Raw genomic sequence first — 18,926 nt, 5'->3', positions numbered from 1 at the left:
GCGCTCCGTTTGCATATGCTGCTCATTTAAAGTGCTTTTAAAGAAATAAGTAATTAAGCTTAAATACTAAGGGGTAGATTTATGTTAACTGGCGCATCCCCAGGGATGCGGCAGTTAACGTGCGCCACAGTGCGCCACAGCTCCGCCACCCATGGTGCGCCGCATTTATAATCAAATCAAAGATTAATATATAACAAACCATACTCAAATAGGAAGCGTGTAAGAAAGAAATACTTATCCTATCCGGAGCAGCATAAAAAAGAGGAGGATATCTATATGCACTGGATATACATATATTGTGAAGATTCTGTTTGCTTTGTGATGTAGTGATGTTCTTTAAAGGACTGCATGTTGAGCAGAAATAAAGGCATATTGCATAATGGTTGCCTCCAGTCTTGTAATGAAATTTACCATGGACCTGATTGTCATGAACCACCCACCGTGAGCCCACATGCAAAACCAAATTTTAAAATATAAATGCATTACTTTATAGCCAGCTATTACAGTGAATGACATATGCAGCTGTTTGTCATGTGGCTTGTAACTTTCTCTTGCCTGTGCAGATGCCATATTTTCTAATACAGGGAAGGGAACAGCCTTCAAATTCTAATCTTGTCTTTGCAGACTGACTCTACTTTTTTGTTTGAGGCATCTTCAAGGCAGTTTTAATCTGTTCACTTGAGCCTGAACTTCTTTTCTTACCTGCAGAAAATGCCATAAATGCTTCATTCTTCTTGAACAGGCCATTCTCATCCAGAAAGTGGGTGGGGTCAAATTGTGTTGGGTTTTTGAATTTGGTGGGGTCAAACTGTGAAGTGCATAGCAGTGGGATAATATTCAGGCCCTAAAAATAAAAGGAAAACTTTGTGAAATTTCTTCTAGAACTCTGTAGCCTGTTTAGTAATAGTAATATGAATTGTGTTGGGGTTGAATCCTAAAACATTCACTGAAAAATAATCAAGACTTAATAATGACAAAATATCATGTAATCTATGGAAGATATACATGTGGTGTACAGAACCTAGAACAAAAGTTACTTACAATGACCAATGACACACACAAAAAAAACAATCACTGAAAAATTGTAAATTAAAATTATGGTGATGGAGGCTTGCAAGTAAATAAAAAACTAGGGGTCTGTGGTATTAGAAGTTAACTCTTCACTATTCAGCCGCAAACCAATTTGCGACAGCTAAAAGAGACTTTTCTAATGAACTAAAGCACATAAACAAATTATGTTGTTAAATTCCACACTGGTGGCAATATTTTAGGGCCTTATTACAAGTCTGGTGGTCTTTGGACCGCTGTTCTTGCAATGGCGGTCCAACTACCGCCACCCACCACTACACCTCTGCCCAATGCATTACAGGTATGGGGGTTATGATATGTTATAGTAATTTATATAGCGCGCGGCTGCCCCAGCCAAGAGGCGTCCCGGCGCTGCGAGAAGACTGAAGCAGAGAGTTAGGGGCACAGAGAGAGAGAAGCAATTACTGAAAGAGATGAGTTTTGATGGCCTTTCTGAAGGCCAGAAGGTCCTGCAGGCCACGGATAGATTCCAGAAGACTGTTCCATAGCTTGGCAGCTAGGAAGCTAAAGGATCGGCCGCCTATTCTGGCCAGTTTGATACGAGGGATGATCGCGAGATGTTGTCCCTCTGAGCGAAGCGACCTCCTAGGAATTTACTCCGACAGGAGGGGGCACAGCATTGGGGGAGAGGCGGTTTTAAGGATTTTAAAGGCTAAACACAGTGCCTTAACCTGGATCCTTTTGCCCACCGGGAGCCAGTGTAGTTTTTTCGAGGCTCCGGCCACCGAGGAGTGGCGAGGGAGGCCTACCAGCGCCCTGGCAGCCGCATGCCGGGGTCAGACCGTCAATAGACCCCTGGCTCTGTGGGATCAAGGATCCCACTGCTGGTGGTGCCAATGCTGGCAACCAAGCATACTACAACCTGGAAATCCCCTCCCCTTTTCTTGGTGGTGAGTCCTCCTTGAAAAGGGTGGTGGACAAGCAGGAAATGGAGCCCTAACAGAGCACACAGCCAATTGTGGGCTTGGGGGGTGCATGCAGAGGGGCATATGATGTGCCCGCTGGAAATGCACCCTCATTCCTGCAACGTGTGGCATGCACGACATGGTGCATGCCACATCGTGCTGGAACGTGCAGCAGGCATTCTAATGGCAGCGGTATGCTGTTAAGGCTCTCCTGTGAGCCTAACCGACCACTGCCACAGAAACGCCCGCCATGAATTATACTCATAATCCGGCGGGTGGACTAACCACAGCCTAGGCAGTCTTCCTGGGACAACAGAGATGGTGGTTGCAGCCGAGGACTGCCTAAGTCGGAAAAATGACCCTAGTAATTTTTGACTTGTTTTTCTGATTCCTTATTTGTGATTACGTATTACTGAATTGCTATTGCATTTTATTAAACATTCACAAATTGCAAATTGTCACAAAACACAAATACTGCACATGCAGAAAACTATCAATGGCATCAATTGGAAGAAGGTGATAGCATGCACTATTTATAGAAGGGGGACAAAGAAACTATTTTATACTTTAAGAATGACTGCACTCTATGCTTTGATGAGGTGAATGAGCATCTTGACCTCACAACAAGGGAGAAGGATGGGAAAAGAAAGACTTTTTAGGGTTCTGGTGACTGTATTCGATCAGATGGAGGCAGCGCTTAATTTGTAACCAAATAGGTGCCAGGACCCTCTCAGGAAGCCACTGCAGCTTGCACCACCCATTGCCTCCCCCAGTGCTGCCAAGGACAGTACTAGCACAACTACTATCACATAGCTAAAAGCGTGACAATTCAAACTATTCCAGGCCCCCAAAGCTATAAGCATTGCTCAGTCATGTATTAGTCATTTTAAAGTATACTGAATTCACAAACAACAGTTTCTGTGCTCATTTCTAAATTAGACAAACACAACCACCATGTGTAGGACTGTCATACGTGCCAGGGCTGACAATTAAGCATCGGTGTCGATCACCCAAAACCACCGGCTTAAATTAAGTACTGGATAGAGGAGGACGTTGCACCAAATATGAATTAAATAGGCTAGTTATTTCAGATTTAATAGATAGACAAGCTCATCCTTGGATGGAAAACTCAACAAAGCCATGCAATGCCTGCTCATATTCTCCTGCTTTGTTCCCTCCAACATTCTGCCTCAGGGTGATACCAGGAGATAGTAACATGTCCAGGAGGAATGTTCCAAAATGCCCTTCGAATGTTTTTTAACAGCTTTGTAAATGCAACAGCGTCCAAACTTCATTTACAATACATCTCCAGCTGACCTTAATGGTAGGTTTGACTTTTAAATCTTTGCTCAGTTTCCACATGTAACGGGATATGATGATGGAACTCACATCTAAATATGGTTCCACTCACACACTGAGTATTGGTACAGAAATTGAAAAAACATCAGTAACTTAATATCGAGGTGGTTACCAGTGTCACTTCCATTATCATTGATTTAGAGGCAACATGTTTCCCCATTAAGTCCTTTATGACCAGCAGCCAAGGGGAGAGCTTGTAAATGCGTATCTGCTTGGAACATTGTCATAACATCCTTATGCACACAAACTCTACAGCATATCTAACATCACTCAAATTGATACATATCCTTTCCTACAGGCAACAGTGCATATGTAATTATCCTATGGATCATGATCCTCTGCCTTAGTTAATCCACAATTTCCAAGTGAGATACAGCAGCAGACATACACATCAGATCTGTCATAAGGCCCAAAAGGATCATCATAGTACAACCCAAAAATCTGCTATAGAGTAAGACCTCTAGTGCAATGTTGCACAACATAGCAATAAGAATGCGCCTTCAACTTGAACATGAAGATGGGGAAATTGACTATTAAGGATACCAAACACAATCTGACAAGGTGCAACTAGGGCCGCAGAGGGCAGTGCATGCAGGATAGATATCAACAGCAATGACTTTGAAGTTGAGACATTTTGTGACACAAGTATTTGAGTAAGCTAACATAGTTATTGGATGTTATAAACAAAGTCAAGTATTTTTCATAGGTGAAAGATAACCTCAGTAGTTGAAGAAATGAAACTGACAAACAAATATTCTTGAGAAATCGAGCAAGATATGTTTCTGGAAAATAATATAACAAACCAAACAAATCACATGCCAATCAATGTTGCTTCTAGAAAGAAGTATACCCGAATGCAATCAAAGACTGCTTCACCGAAAAAAATCATAGACTCTACTGTGAATTCACTAAATGCAAAGAAACGTTCTAAGTCCCAACTTTACAAATCCTGAGAACAAATTATCTGCAGCACAGAGCAATGGAGAAATAGTATTTTGACACGACTGTATTTAAAAAAGTCCCCATCAAAGGGTCAGAAGGAATAAATACCATAAACTTCTTTTGTACTGAAGCTACAGTTTCATTAACAATTTATTAACATGTACATAAGAGTGTGGGCATAAAGAATACCCTGAGACTCAAAAAAGGTGTCTTTAGATCGCGTTGATCTATGGTGCATCATTTGAATTCAAATCAACAGCTCAGACAATTGGCTTGACAAAGATACGCTTCTGAAGTTTAACTGGACATTTGTTGGCATTCCGTTGGGTGCATCAAGCCATATTCGAGGGGGACCTGAAAAGGAGTGTTTAGATTCCCATATGGTAACAATCGTTGCTGACCTCTACTTCAACTCAGGGGTAGAGTTTCTATGTTATGAAGGGCAGGTCACTCACAAATAGAATCCAGCATACCTAGTCGCTTTCACTCTATTCAATCCATTTGCAATTATGCAATAAATGCATTGGTATGGTACCAGAATATTGTGGCCCAAATACCGTCTGACAAAAATTGACTTTCTTAACTATCATTTAAACAAAAACCATTCCACTGGAGTTAATAATATAAAATGTACACCAATTGCAGCAACATTATTGTATACAATATTGTTATAGTTATTGTTAGCAAGACTTATAAAGCGCACTGCGACCGTACGGGTATCCTGGCACTGAGATACGTATAGTCTACCAAGCTCAAGTGCAGTAAGAGGATAGTGTTCCATTTCAAATGAGAGAAACTGAGATAATGCTCTAGCGAAAAGCCACTTCTTTAATTTCTTCCTGAACTGCTTCAGGTTTTCTATCCGTCTGAGATTGCTAGGGAGTTGATTCCAGAGCTGTGCCGCTGCAACACTAAAAGCCCTTCCACGAGATCTTATTTTTCGGAATCTGGGTACTCTCACCAGTTTAGCTGAGGAGGAGCGAAGATTACGAGAAGGGACATACCATTCAAATGTATTCTGCAATAGTAAAGGCCCAAGTCCATGCATGGCCTTAAAAACAATACAGAGTGACTTGAATTGTATCAGTGGGGCTCTCCGTTGGCAAGGACACTGGTGGGGCTGGCTTGCCTTTTACTCCATTCTGCTTCATGTAGTTGCCTATTTTTTTCTGCAGTTTCGCTGGTTACTGTAGTTTCTTTGCAGTCTCTTGGTTTCTGTACTATCCTTAAGTACGCTAGGGTCCATGTCCACTAGTCTCCAAAATAATGTTGTACCCTGTACATAGAGACACTGGTAATCGTGTAGTATATTTCAATTCTTCTTTATTGGTTTCATGTCAAGGTAGCATCAATCTCTGTTCAGCCAGCTCTGGTCAGGTACTAGCAATGTACCAGACCCACCAGGAGCAGCCTGCCTAGCTGCTTAGCCCATCTCCAACTGTCACCTCTCATCCACACAGGCACCCAGGCATTCCAATCATCACAGTCACACCAACATTCCGTTACCATCTCTCACTCTGGCTGAGCAACTAGGACCTAGGCTGATTACATATAAATGTATTAGTAAGGATATAACAGTTTTCCATCTGTCTGAGATTGTTAAGGAGTTGAGTCCAGAGCCGTGCCACTGCGACACTAAAAGCCCTTCCTCCAGATCTTATTTTTCTGAATCTGGGTGCTCTCACCAGTTTAGCTGAGGAGGAGCGAAGATTACGAGAAGGGACATACCATTCAAATGTATTCTGCAATGGTAAAGGCCCAAGTCCATGAAGGGCCTTAAAACAATACAGAGTGACTTGAATTGTATCCTCTATAGGACAGGGAGCCAATGTAGCTCCAAAAGTGCCTGAGAGGCTGATGAGCGCCTTGGTTTCATTAGAGCTAACTTGGCCGCCAGTATCTGGATCCTCTGGAGTCTCCCAATCAAAAATGTTGGGGACTCCAGCAGCAGGGAGTTGCAGTAATCCATTCGGCCCAGGATGAGACTCCTTACTACCAGTGCTCTGGCCTGTATAGGTAGCAGTGGAAGAACCTTCCGAAGCATTCTTATCAGGGAAAAGCAACTCCCAACTGTTTTGTTCACATGAGTTTCTAAACTCAGCTTATTGTCAAAACTAACTCCCAGGTTTCGCCCTGCCGCTAAAGGTGTTGGTGGTATAACTGTGGGGATAGGCCAGAACGTAGAAGGAAGTGGGAAAGGGGCTTTCCCAACTGTGCAGTATAACATTTCTGTCAATACAACAAATAATATTTCTGTCAATACAACAAACAATATTAGGACTGCAATATTTAAATCAAAAATTATTTTTGTCATTGGTATTCTTCTGACATAAAATCACACTTATGATCGTGTTCTGGAGAACACGAGTCATGAAAGATACTGGTTAACATTCAAGTGTTATCTATCAGGGATCCATCCTCACGACAAAGAGGTCAGAGAAACCAATTATGCAGTGGCGGCTCCTCTGTGAGGGCGGAGAAGCATCATCCCACGGCTCAATAGGGAAACTAAAATGATAATAACGTATTGTTATTATCATTTTAGTTTTCCTATTAGAGTAAGTGGCTTTTGTGGCGAATGAGGCTGGATATAAAAGGGAGAGGAGTGGTTTGCACTCCTTAAGTGCGCAGGACAGTTTGGCTGGCCCTCTTGCACCATCCAAACAGTCATGGGCACTTTGCACGTTCCCCACCAGGCTGCATTTAACATTGCAGTGCTGTGATTGGCTCAGCGGAGCATGAAAGCTTCCTGCTGCTTCCCGCTGCGGACCGGACCCAGGAAGAAGAGGACAGAGGAGAGATGCTGTGGCCGTAGCAAAGTATGTGTTTTTCTAAACTTTTTTTTCCCATCCCCACTCCCCCCTTTTACCCACCCAGGTCCGATAGCAGCTGCTACTGCAATTACATTCAAAGTAAGAGCTGAGGATAACATATCATCCAATGAGACCCTTTACACTGGGCTTAAGCATGGTGCCCAGATGGCCACATATCTTGTCCAAATGGTTCAGGATGAAGTGTGCTCAAAGATGCTCTATGAGATAGAACTGTGGGTACTATGTAGACAAGTTTAAAGTTGAACATTAGCCAGAACCATTTCTGGAAAAGACACTGCACCCTTTGCAATCAGCAAGAAATGCTGTCCTAGACTATAATTTGAAATTAGAAAGGAAATACAACCATCATCTTCACTGTGTCAGATTCAAATAGAATCTGTCTCAACACCAGACAACAAAAGTTAAATATCTTACTGATGTCTAATACTAATCAAGGAATCCTCACCTCGGGCAGGTCGTAGCCTCTGAACTTGATGTCCCGGGTCACAGTGTGAGGCACGCTCATGGGGACGATGTCTGCATATCGCTGAATCTCGTAGATCACGGCTTCTGTGTAGGGCATCTTGATTCTATCTTCCATGCTAGGCTGGCGGTCCCGCCCAATAACACTATCAATCTCTTCATAGACCTTTTCTATGGGCAGGGAAAGGCAAAATACTTACTAGTTAGTTCAGATGTCACTTCATGAATTAGCTGATTCAGAAATACTGAAGGGAGAAAAAGACTGTCTGACTCTGTGTATGCCAAATACGAATCATTTAAATACATCAACTAGAGTGCAGTTTTAGCAAATCTTGTCTTTTATCTCTTATTGTCCTTTGTGAACATCAGCAGTTTGCTTGCTGCCTTTTGTTTGTGTACACAGTATGTTTTCGCACTTAACAACTTAAATTTGCTTAATACAACTTTACAAATGGCAGACAGATCCTGTGTAACCTTTGTAACGATGTAACCTGTAACTATGATCTGATGCTCATGTAAAGCGCTCTGATACCTCCGGGTCTAGCCAGCGCTATATAAAACCTTTAAAATAAATCAGGCTTTGTTGCACTGAGCACTGCAGGCCTCACCTCTTCCAATGATTCCAAATGCACAGATTTGGACCATTCTTCTATGTGAAGCTCCCCATCTATTTTGCTGGCTTGGAACCTGCAAGTGCAAGGCCGACAGGATTTGTGGTGGTTGTGCTTCTATAAACCATCTCACACTTTCTTGATAAATAAGATGGCTTTGACTATGTGGTAGTTTTGCTTTCACTTCTTATTCATATCACTGAGTCCTTATACATTCTAAACTCATAAGTATTGAGAGGGATGAAAACAGGCCTAATGTAAACAGCTCTGTTAGTACCAAAGGAGGTGTGGATTCTGAATATTGAGCAGGGACTCTTGGTATATCTTAATATCGGGCCTAAAAGTTTGAGGACAACAATATTGACAGATATGTATGTATACATTTTTTACATCTAGCCCCATATGCATGTACCTTAACAATATCACAGAGTGGTGGAAGCCTCACTATAGTTATCCTTAGGGTTCCTAGGTGTATGAATTCATTGAATATTGCTTGCTAATAACTTTGTGCCTGTTTCACGAATCTCCATTAAACTTAAAAACCTATAGCTTTTGTTTAGGTGATTCGTTAAGGGGGTGCAAAAAAATGGGGGTCCCAAACAGGTTTTTTCACCATTAATTTTTCATATATATTTTGATGTCAGGTAGGGCAAAAACGGCCATTCGAATTTTCATGAGATCTGGCAGGATTAGAGCATATGGTGTGCAGATCACCCTTTTTGGTATTACTGTTAAGTAGATTAAGTTAGAAGTCATTTACACTTAGTTATATGTGTGACCACAGTACTTTTTTGCAGAATTCCACAAAATTGACCAAAACTACATTGGTACATGTTGATGACATCATTATCTGATTGGATAGTAACTACCTTTACGAAAGGTTAAAGCAGCCTCAGATATGGGTAAGTATTAGTTTATATATTTTCCCTACCAAGTAATACATTAGTAAAGTGGTACTAATTAGGAAAAAAAAATATATAACTTTCAAGATATTCTAAACTCTTTTTTTGCAGTGTACCATGCTACTGCTACTATGCTGCTACTACTACCATAAAAGTACAGCCACACATGTTTCGCGCTTCGTAGCCCTTGCTCACTGGCACCCCCTTTTCTGAATCGTTTTTGGCCACTATAGGTGTGGCAGGGTATACTCAGACATGAGTCCCTTTCTCACTGCACCATCAGGATTCAAGCAAGCCGGGCCGACTACGGCTGAAATGCCAGAAACCGGTCCCCGGTAGCTTGTCTCCTTTCTGGTGAAGAATTGGCCTGGTAGTTTAGTCTGCCCTGTTCTCATGATGCACTGGGCCAGGGACAGACTGATTTGCATATAGCCAGGTTCTGAACTGGGATGGTGCAGTGAGATAAATAACGGTGATGGATCAAGCCCTGATCTTTGGACTGGGTAAGAGTGGTCTGCTTAATTCAGACACTCTGTTCATCACCACCCCCTTTTCTGAATCTTTTTTGGCCACTATAGGTGTGGCAGGGTATACTCAGACATGAGTCCCTTTCTCACTGCACCATCAGGATTCAAGCAAGCCGGGCCGACGACGGCTGAAATGCCAGAAACCGGTCCCCGGTAGCTTGTCTCCTTATTGGTGAAGAATTGGCCTCGTAGTTTAGTCTGCCCTGTTCCCATGATGCACTGGGCCAGGGACAGACTGATTTGCATATAGCCAGGTTCTGAACTGGGATGGTGCAGTGAGATAAATAACGGTGATGGATCAAGCCCTTATCTTTGGACTGGGTAAGAGTGGTCTGCTTAATTCAGACACTCTGTTCATCACCACCCCCTTTTCTGAACTGGCATGGAGAGGCACAGCTGCTGAGTCTCAAGACGCACTTTCAGCATAGATTTATAGTCATGTCCCTGGGCGTGTACTGACACAGCGTTGTGGTCATTGTAGTCTTAGGAACAGCGGAGCCCCTCAATTGGTTTCCAAGGTGCTCTAGTGGTATGCTGCAAAAAGTAACGCGGGGTCCCTGCTAGTGAACACAGCCAAAAACAGGTCACGCTGTTCGTTGTGATCTTTACAACACACTGGAGCCGCTCGTCCGCGGCGGGGCACCTCGTGACCCTGGGCGGGGCCTCTTTGCATCCAAATGAAAAGAACCCAACAGGTGAGGTACCACACACGTTTGTGATGTATCCTTCTTTATTTGGCAGGTTTCAGGGAAGACAGCATCACTCCTACATTATAAAAGTACAGCCAAACATGCTTTGGGCTTCCTAGCACTTGCTCACTGGCACGGAGAGGCACAGCTGCCAAGTCTCATGCCGCACTTGCAGCATAGATTTATAGTCAGGCCCCTGGGCTTGTACTGACACAGCATTGTGGATGGTCGTTGTAGAGTCTTAGGAACAGAAGAGCTCCTCAATTGGTTTCCAATGTCTTCTAGTGGGATGCTGCAAGAATTAACGCTGGGTCCCTGCTAGTGAACACAGACAAAAACACTGTAATACACTATATTTCACAAATATAGATTAGTACAGTGTTTTGGCAGTTTTTATCATATTTAAGTTTGTAAAAGCAGTGTATGCAGTACCATAGAAGTACCTAAAAAAAAACATGCAACTTACATTTTTCAAAACAAAATTACAAAAAATGCCGTACTTACTTGGTACTAGTGCAGTGTAAAAGTATTTAAAAATATGTAGAAAATCATAAATACATTTCCATACCTATTACTACTTTTAAAAAGTGGCAATAAAGTGATAAAAATATATAAAAAGATATAAATAAATCGCCCTACCTATTACCACTTCAATAAAAGGGTAAAAGGTAGGGAACAACAATAAAACCTACTACTTACCTATTTCTAATGCCCTGACATAGAACACAGCTAAAGTGCAGTAGAAACAATATGGCTGCCTTTTAATTTTCTAAAAAAAAGTCATTTTCAGAATTATCAAATTATATACTGGTTTGCTATTGCCATGTACCAGAGTATACCATGTAATTACTGTGGACCAAAATATAACTAAGGCCTAGCATTATTGTATTGCAGTACCACTGCTGTTGCATGGGCAATTCAATACCTAAGTCAGATTTACATAGCAACGCAAGGCCGCAATGCGTGGCCCTGCGTTGCTTGGTAAATATGAGGAAACATAAGGTAGCGCAATTTTCTGTTTTGCGTTACTCTGCAAACCATAATCTACATTACTGCTAAATTTGACATGCATCAGTATGCCACTCCACTGTACACCACTTCACTATACACCCCTCCGCTGTATGTTATTCTAGTATATGCCATTGCAGTCTACACAACTCCACTCTGTGCCAATCCACTCAAAATAACTCCAGTTTACGCCACTCCACTATATGCTATTCCACTCTACGCCACTTCATTAGACGCCTCTCTACTCTACGACACTCCACTGTGGGCTGCTCCACTCTATGCTATTACACTGTTCACAACTCCACAGAACGCCAATCCACTCTACGCTATTACACTGTATGCAACTCCACTCTACGTCACTTCAGTCTACGCCACTCCACTGTATACCACTGCCCTGTATGCTACTCCACTATGAGCTATTCCACACTGCACCATTCTACTGTACACCACTCCAATCTACACTGTTCAATTGTATGCCACTCCACTCTACAACACTCCACTGTAGCATACTCCACTGTATGTCACCCCACTGTGGGGTACTCCACTCTAGGCCACTCCAGTGAATGCCACTCCACTCTACGCCACTCCATTCTACTCTATTCCATTGGACGCGACGCCAATGTATGCCACTCCACTGTATTATATTATACCCCATTCCATTGTACGGCACTCCAGTCTACACCACTCCATGCCACTCCACTGCACGCGACTCCACTATACGCTAATCCTGCTTGTGCCACGCCACCCTATGCTATTCCACTGATTACCATTCAACTCTATGACACTGCAGTGTACACTATATCACAGCATGCAGCTCCACTATTTGACACTCCAGTCAATACCACTCCAGTGTACGTAACTCAACTTTATGCCTCTACATGCTACACTGGTGCTTTGGATGCCACTCCACTCTACACCCCTACCCTGTATGCTATTTCACTCTACTCTGCTACACTCTATGCCACTCCACTGTACACTACTCCACTATACGCTATTCCACTCTACGCAATTCCACTCTACGCAATTTCACTGTACTCCACTCTATGCTATTCCGCTGTGTGCCACACCACTTTTACGCTATTACACTGTTTGTCAATCCATTCTGTATGGCATTCACTCCACTGACTCCAAAGTATGCCACTTCAATCTACACTACTCCACTGTACTTTGTGCTACTCCCCTATACACTATTCCACTCCACACCACTCCACTGTATGCCGCTGAACTCTATGACATTCCAGGGCACATTATTTTGCTGTATGCCACTCTACTGTACTCTACTACACTGTACACCACTCCAGTATACTCTCCTCCACTTTATATAACTCAACTGTACAAAACTCTACTACACTCTATGCCACTCTACTAGACTCTACTTCCCTTCATTCCCATACACTCCACTGTCCAAGTTTCTGCTCAACTCTATCCTCGTTAACGGTATTGCACAGCACTTTACCCCACTCTATGACAGTTTCCAACACTGTACCATAGAGTACTACACTATACAGTGTGAGACACGACTCCAATTTATAACGGTTTACTTTACTGTATTCTACCACACTTCCATCTACTCGACTCCACTCCACGCAATTCTACTCTACAACGCATCAGTACACTATATTATTTTTTACTCCACACTATTTTACCCCACTTCCCTTGACTTTACTCCAGACTACTCCAATGTATGAGACTTTATCTCATTCTACGCCAATGTACAACAAACCACTCTTTGCCTCTCCAATGTACGACACACTACTTTGCTCTATGCAACTCCACTCTACAACACTCTAATACAATATATTCCACTCTGCAACACTTTACTCCAGTCTATTCTACTATACTCCACTGTACAACACTGTACTACACTGTGTGCCACTGTTCAACTTTGTACTCCACTCTATGCTGCTCTATGATACTCTAGTCCACTGTACACAACGTTTTGTATGCCACCGCACCGAACCCCACTTTACTCCACTCTACTCTACGACACAGTACTCCACTCTACTCAGCTTAGTCCACTACTCCACTGTATGGCACTCAACTCTACGGCACTCTATGTGGTTCTACTCTATACCACGGTACATCAGGCCACTCTACCAGGCTCTACAATACCGTACTGTACTATATGCCACTACACTCTACAAAATCTATTAAACTGTGTGCCATTCTGCTCTACTTTAGACTACAACACTTTACAATACTGTATGATACACTACTGCACTGTACTGTACAATACAGTACTCCAATTTATGACACTTTACTCAACTGTGTGCCATGTACACCACCTAATAGACTCCCCGCCACCATACTCCACGATTCACCACTACACTCTATGACACTTTTAGCCCCTCTATGCTACCAAACTCCATTGTAATCCACTCCACTATACTCATTTCTACTACACTTATTTCACTCTACACCTCTGTACCATACGCTGCTCTATACTGCTCCAGTGTCCAGCACTCTGCTCCACTATACAGCACTGTACTGCACTCTTAGCCACTTTACTCCAGTGTATGCTCAACCACTCTACACCACTGCACTACACTGTATGACACTGTATGACACTAAATAACACGCACTCCACTCCTCTCTATGACATGCCACTCCACTATATGACATGGCACTGCACTCTATGACACACTCCTCCACTGTACTGTACGACTCCCCTCTAGATCATAGTCCCCATTACGACACTCTACCCAACCCTACTCCACTCTATGCCACTCCACTTTACAACACTCATCTCTATTCCACTCTACAATACTGCACCCTACGGAACTAAACTTTACAAGACTCCCTTCCACTACACTGTATGACACTCTACTTAATAACACCTGGCACTACGACTTGAAACATATTGTTATTAAACAATAAAAAACACTGTATTTCAATAGAAATAATAAAGGTTAAGGATAAGTTATAGTTTGGAAATCTGTATTTATTCTTTCTATACAAACCCAACTTAAACTACACAAACATTACAAATTCTAAAGTTATCGTTATAACTTAAATTTCAAATGTATGCATCACCTTCAAATTACTATGTCACGCACCTCTGTACACATTATTGTCACCTCACAGCCACACTACATTAATCATATCTCACCACTCTACCATGCACTGTGTTCTCCCAGATGACATAATTTCAGATGTGATAAGTGTTGTTATGAATGCTATGATTTCATATGCGTTGGGCTCAGGCCCTCATTGTACCTTCGACTTCCGGGTGCCTCAGCAGAATTCTGAATCCATATCTCAGTGTAGAGCCCACAGTCTCTGTTCCAGCAAAGAAGACATTGACTGTGGTTTTCAACATGGTCTCATAGTTGAAGTGACTGGCGGGATTTTTCTTTTCCTACATGAAAAATGAGATTCTATATTTGACATTTAGTCACACATATACCCAGTATACCCAAACATTCTCCATTAACACAGATTCCCAGATAAGACTCTACCATTCCCTCACCTACTCTTCATGCGAGCATATATTACTACCTCGGTAAAAGAAATGCTTTTCTGTGCACTTCAGATGGAAAACGTGCATGGAAATCAGCCCAGAATCAGAGAATCACATGGAAAAAATGGCCCGGTAACAATGGAAAATGTATGTTATTACCCTTTCTGAGTCAGAAAAGCCCTAAATTGCACAGCAAAGGGATGTGATGATAAAGACACGCCCATACAGCAGTACAAAGAAATGACCAACCTCTTTAATATATATGCTATATTCTAAATGTGTGTTTAACTGTGCGCCTTTATTAACCCATTGTAGTGCGTTGCTATGTATCAATGCAGATGAGAGCCATCCATATATTTAGTGGAGTTATAATATATATATTTGTTATAAGGGAATATGTAGCCTTTCTTAAATGTATTGAATATAATCAGAATTGCTAATTGTACTTGGTAAGAGTCTATTCTGAATCTAGTACTGGTCTAACCTATAACTAGGCCAGAGTGCACATTTTAGATTTCTATAAAATGTGTTGAAAGTCCCTGTTTTTATTTTTTTGTAGGTATCTTATTATGTGCCTCGTTAGGTTAGAATACAGTTTTTGTGCATTGCATTAGATTAGCTCACTCCTGAACTCTTTAAATATATTTTGGCCTCGGAGATGAAGTTTGAGACGGTGTGGGAGACCTCCTGCTCCAGGCAGACTGAACTAATGTTACATCCAGGTCGGTCCCTCCAAATGTTTAAACCTTTGACTGAGAGCTGGGAAACTCAGGAGTCTACCTGCTCCCAGAGAACACTGTCTTTTGATTGATTTGTTTGGTGAAAATTGATAAGAAGAAGCCTTCTAGAATCTTCTTTTATGGTTTAAATGTGTAATCTTTAGAAAAGTAGAGCAGATCTTGTCCTGACTTCCCTGAGAGAAGAATTCTTCTCATCTCTCCAGGTTTCCCCTGTTCAGAGTGTTAAGCTTCATGCATGCTGTATGTTATTCTATTTTGCATATTGTTTCGGATCAGAAAAATCCAGATTGCATGATCATTTACAGATTTATGACCCTACTATATTTTTCTTCCAATTTTGCTAACTGTTTTAACTCATCTGAACAAAATTTGGATAATCACACCCTTAAGGTTGAACACTATCCTCTTTGTCGTTCTTATGGAACCACATTGGTTCCACTATACTTGGAATGTCTCCCTGAGTTAGCTCCTTTCTTGCACTTCGACAATCAAAGATCCATACGACTAGTGGGGGGTTCTCTTTGATGGTTTTACCAAGAGATTGAGGTTCAAGAAACCCCCGATCTGTCAGCCGTTTTTTTATTACTTTATTGGTGTAAACTTAGAACTAACTTACTTCTAGGGCTTGGGGAGCCTATGCATCTGTGCTTCTGTTGGGGGTACAATACTTGTAATACAAAATACTGCATCATATTTTATCTTATAGAGTGATGATTAGGTGGTAATTCATTTGTCTTACATTTACCACAGGTTTTCAAAATATCTAACCATCTCATAAAGAAGGCCTGTGAAGATGGTAAACACATTTTCTACTATGGCCCTTATTACGAGTGCCTCTTCAAAATGGTTTGATAATTTGGGCATCTTATACATTCCCACTCCCTTGAGTCGAAATATATCAAGTGTAAAAAATACCACCCAAATATGTGTTTTGGAAAATAGTATGCATATTTTGATGCTTTCTGTGCCAAAAGCTGCATGTTCCGGAAAATGCAGGTTTGGCCTGCCCATATTTATAACAAAACATATAATTGTGAAGTGACCGGTAACCGCAGTTACAACACATATCGCAATAAACTGGGCCACTCGTGATGAAGGCCCAGGCCAATTAAATGGAGCTATATCAGTACTGGACGGCAGTAATACTTCTTCCCTATAATTGATAAAAGCAGTGGCACAAGGGTTTTGACCTCTCAATGCAAGCAAAGATATGGCAGTCACCACTTCCTGGAAGAAGCTGGACCTTTCATGGTTATCAATACACTCATTCTCTCCTTGCTGCTTGTATTTTATTTCATTTCTTTGCCCTAAATACCTATCAGACCTCCACCTTGATGACCCATAATGCTCGAGTGCTACCCTGCTGGACAAGGATGGTACGAAAATGACTTTGATTTGCCGCTCGCAGCCGGAGTCTGTGCTGGTTGTTCTCTTGCCGTTGCTGAGCCCGTGGGACCATGAGGACCAGGAGCACTCTCACCACGCTCACCTGGGCTTGAAGCAAGACCCGAAAATAGGACAAGGGTACTCCCAATATTTATTTTAGGTCTAGAGGAGGGAGTAAAGGCAAAAAACTAGAAAAAAGAACCTCTGTACTGACCTGTTTCTTATTCACAACTTAGAATAAATCTAATACATTTCTCTAGAGATACAACATGAGTGAAATTATTCAAATAAACATAGAGTACTTTAGTTTGTTATTTATTATCATTTAACACTTGAGATCATGAAAACATTTCATAATATTTTTCATATTTTATAAATTTTTCAGTGCAAAAAACATTATTAACAAGTGAAAGAAAATTGATTCAGACCCCACAACGAAAAAAAATACTGTCAAAAAAACTTAATGAATTCTTCATCATTCATTCCGAATCGAACATACTCTCAATTTGTGACATAGTACAAAAAAGACATACGAGAGACAACAGTACATCTGAGATCCCAATTGGTTCTTTACAATTTAAGTGTCCAATTTTTTCATCTTTGATAGTATCCAAGTTCATAAGTCACTTATTCTTAGGTTTCTCTCTCCTTGTGATCTTGTTATGCACGGGTCTCAGGTGTATATGGCCTACGTACGTTTCGGTGAACCTGGTAATATCACCTTCATCAGCGCCGACATTGAACACAGACTAATACATACATAATTAAAATCAGGGGGTCCTTTATATTTAATATAAAACGGAGTCGCGTTTTTGAGTCCAAATAGTAGGAATGCGATGTCTAAAAAATGGATGATTTATTCTGCTACGTAGTATTCTATTAATAGATGTAAGAGCTCTCCAGACGTCTGCTTACATAATCATCACAGGGAGGCTGTCGGTACTTGACATATAGTGTGCTTATGGATTATTCAATAACCATAGATTTCTGCTGCTGAATTCGATGTGTATTATTACTGCTACTTCTCTGTAATGTTGCTCAAAGACCATTTATGTCTCAAAATTGTGGTGGCCTGTTCACGGGCTGACGAGCCTCGTAACCACACTAACGATCACCAGTAACGCCGCGACTAACTTGAAGCATGACCCGCCCACCCTCAGCTCTATATCACGGTACGCGCCACCCGCTTTGCAGGAGCCGCTCGCAGCCGGAGTCTGTGCTGGTTGTTCTCTTTCCGTTGCTGAACCCGGGGACCACGAGGACCAGGAGCACTCTCATCACACTCACCTGGGCTTGAAGCAAGACCCGCCCACCCTCAGCGCTATATCATGGCTCGCTGCCCCCGCTTCGCAGGAGCTGCTCGCAGCCGGAGTATGTGAAAGTTGTTCTCTTCCCGTTGCTGAGCCCGGGGACCATGAAGATCAGGAGCACTCTCACCTCGCTCACCTGGGCTTGAAGCAAGACCCGCCCTCCCTCAGCGCTATATCACGGCTCGCGGCACCTGCTTCGCGGGACGCGTGCGGGCGCGCACAGGGGAAGCCTGGGCCTAGGGCGGGCCCGTTTGAGCCCATTAGAGCCAGGCAGAGGCTGCGCTGGGCCCCCCTCTAAGGCCCCGGATCTAAATAAGGACATTGTAAGTGGTAACATTTACGCCATTTACTATCTGTGTATTACAGTTACTTGTATCTGATAAGTTATGTCAGTGCGCGGTGGAAGAGGGAAGAAAGGAGCGGGAACAGGGTATGTCGCAGGGACCCTCGATTAATTTATTACAAGGGCTTCCTCAGTTTTGGCACACGAGATTGCCACAGTTATCGTACTATAGGAATAGATTATAGTATATAGGACATCTCAGCTCCCCCAATACCTCGTAGCACAGGGTCGAACTCACCAACAAACGTAGTAACAGGGGTGGAAGTAGTTCATGAGGAGCCCCGTTCACCAGCTGATTACTCGAAGGGGGCCACTGTGAAAAGAAAGCGTGGAGCAACTCCAGCTGGTTCACAACAGAA

At 42.3% G+C, this 18,926-nt stretch overlaps 1 protein-coding gene across 2 annotated transcripts in view; it reads right to left on the bottom strand.

Moving 5' to 3' along the window:
• Positions 1-18,926, bottom strand: part of LOC147691993 (cytochrome P450 2F3-like) — a 196,133-nt gene that overhangs the window by 25,182 nt on the left and 152,025 nt on the right. Inside the window, exons 6-8 of one of the 2 annotated variants that reach the window (XM_086938282.1) lie at positions 14,545-14,686; positions 7,575-7,762; positions 703-844 (exon numbers count right to left, since the gene is read on the bottom strand). In XM_086938282.1, the coding sequence (XP_086794408.1) occupies positions 703-844; positions 7,575-7,762; positions 14,545-14,686 (472 nt within the window). The remainder of the gene's footprint in view (positions 1-702; positions 845-7,574; positions 7,763-14,544; positions 14,687-18,926) is intronic. The other variant, XM_086938283.1, reaches the window with a different exon arrangement.

Source organism: Lissotriton vulgaris, chromosome 9 (assembly GCF_964263255.1).
Source record: "Lissotriton vulgaris chromosome 9, aLisVul1.2, whole genome shotgun sequence".
Taxonomy (NCBI): Eukaryota; Metazoa; Chordata; class Amphibia; order Caudata; family Salamandridae; genus Lissotriton; species Lissotriton vulgaris.
Note: the sequence above shows the minus strand (reverse complement) of the source record. Positions and strands in the feature narration are given on the sequence as shown.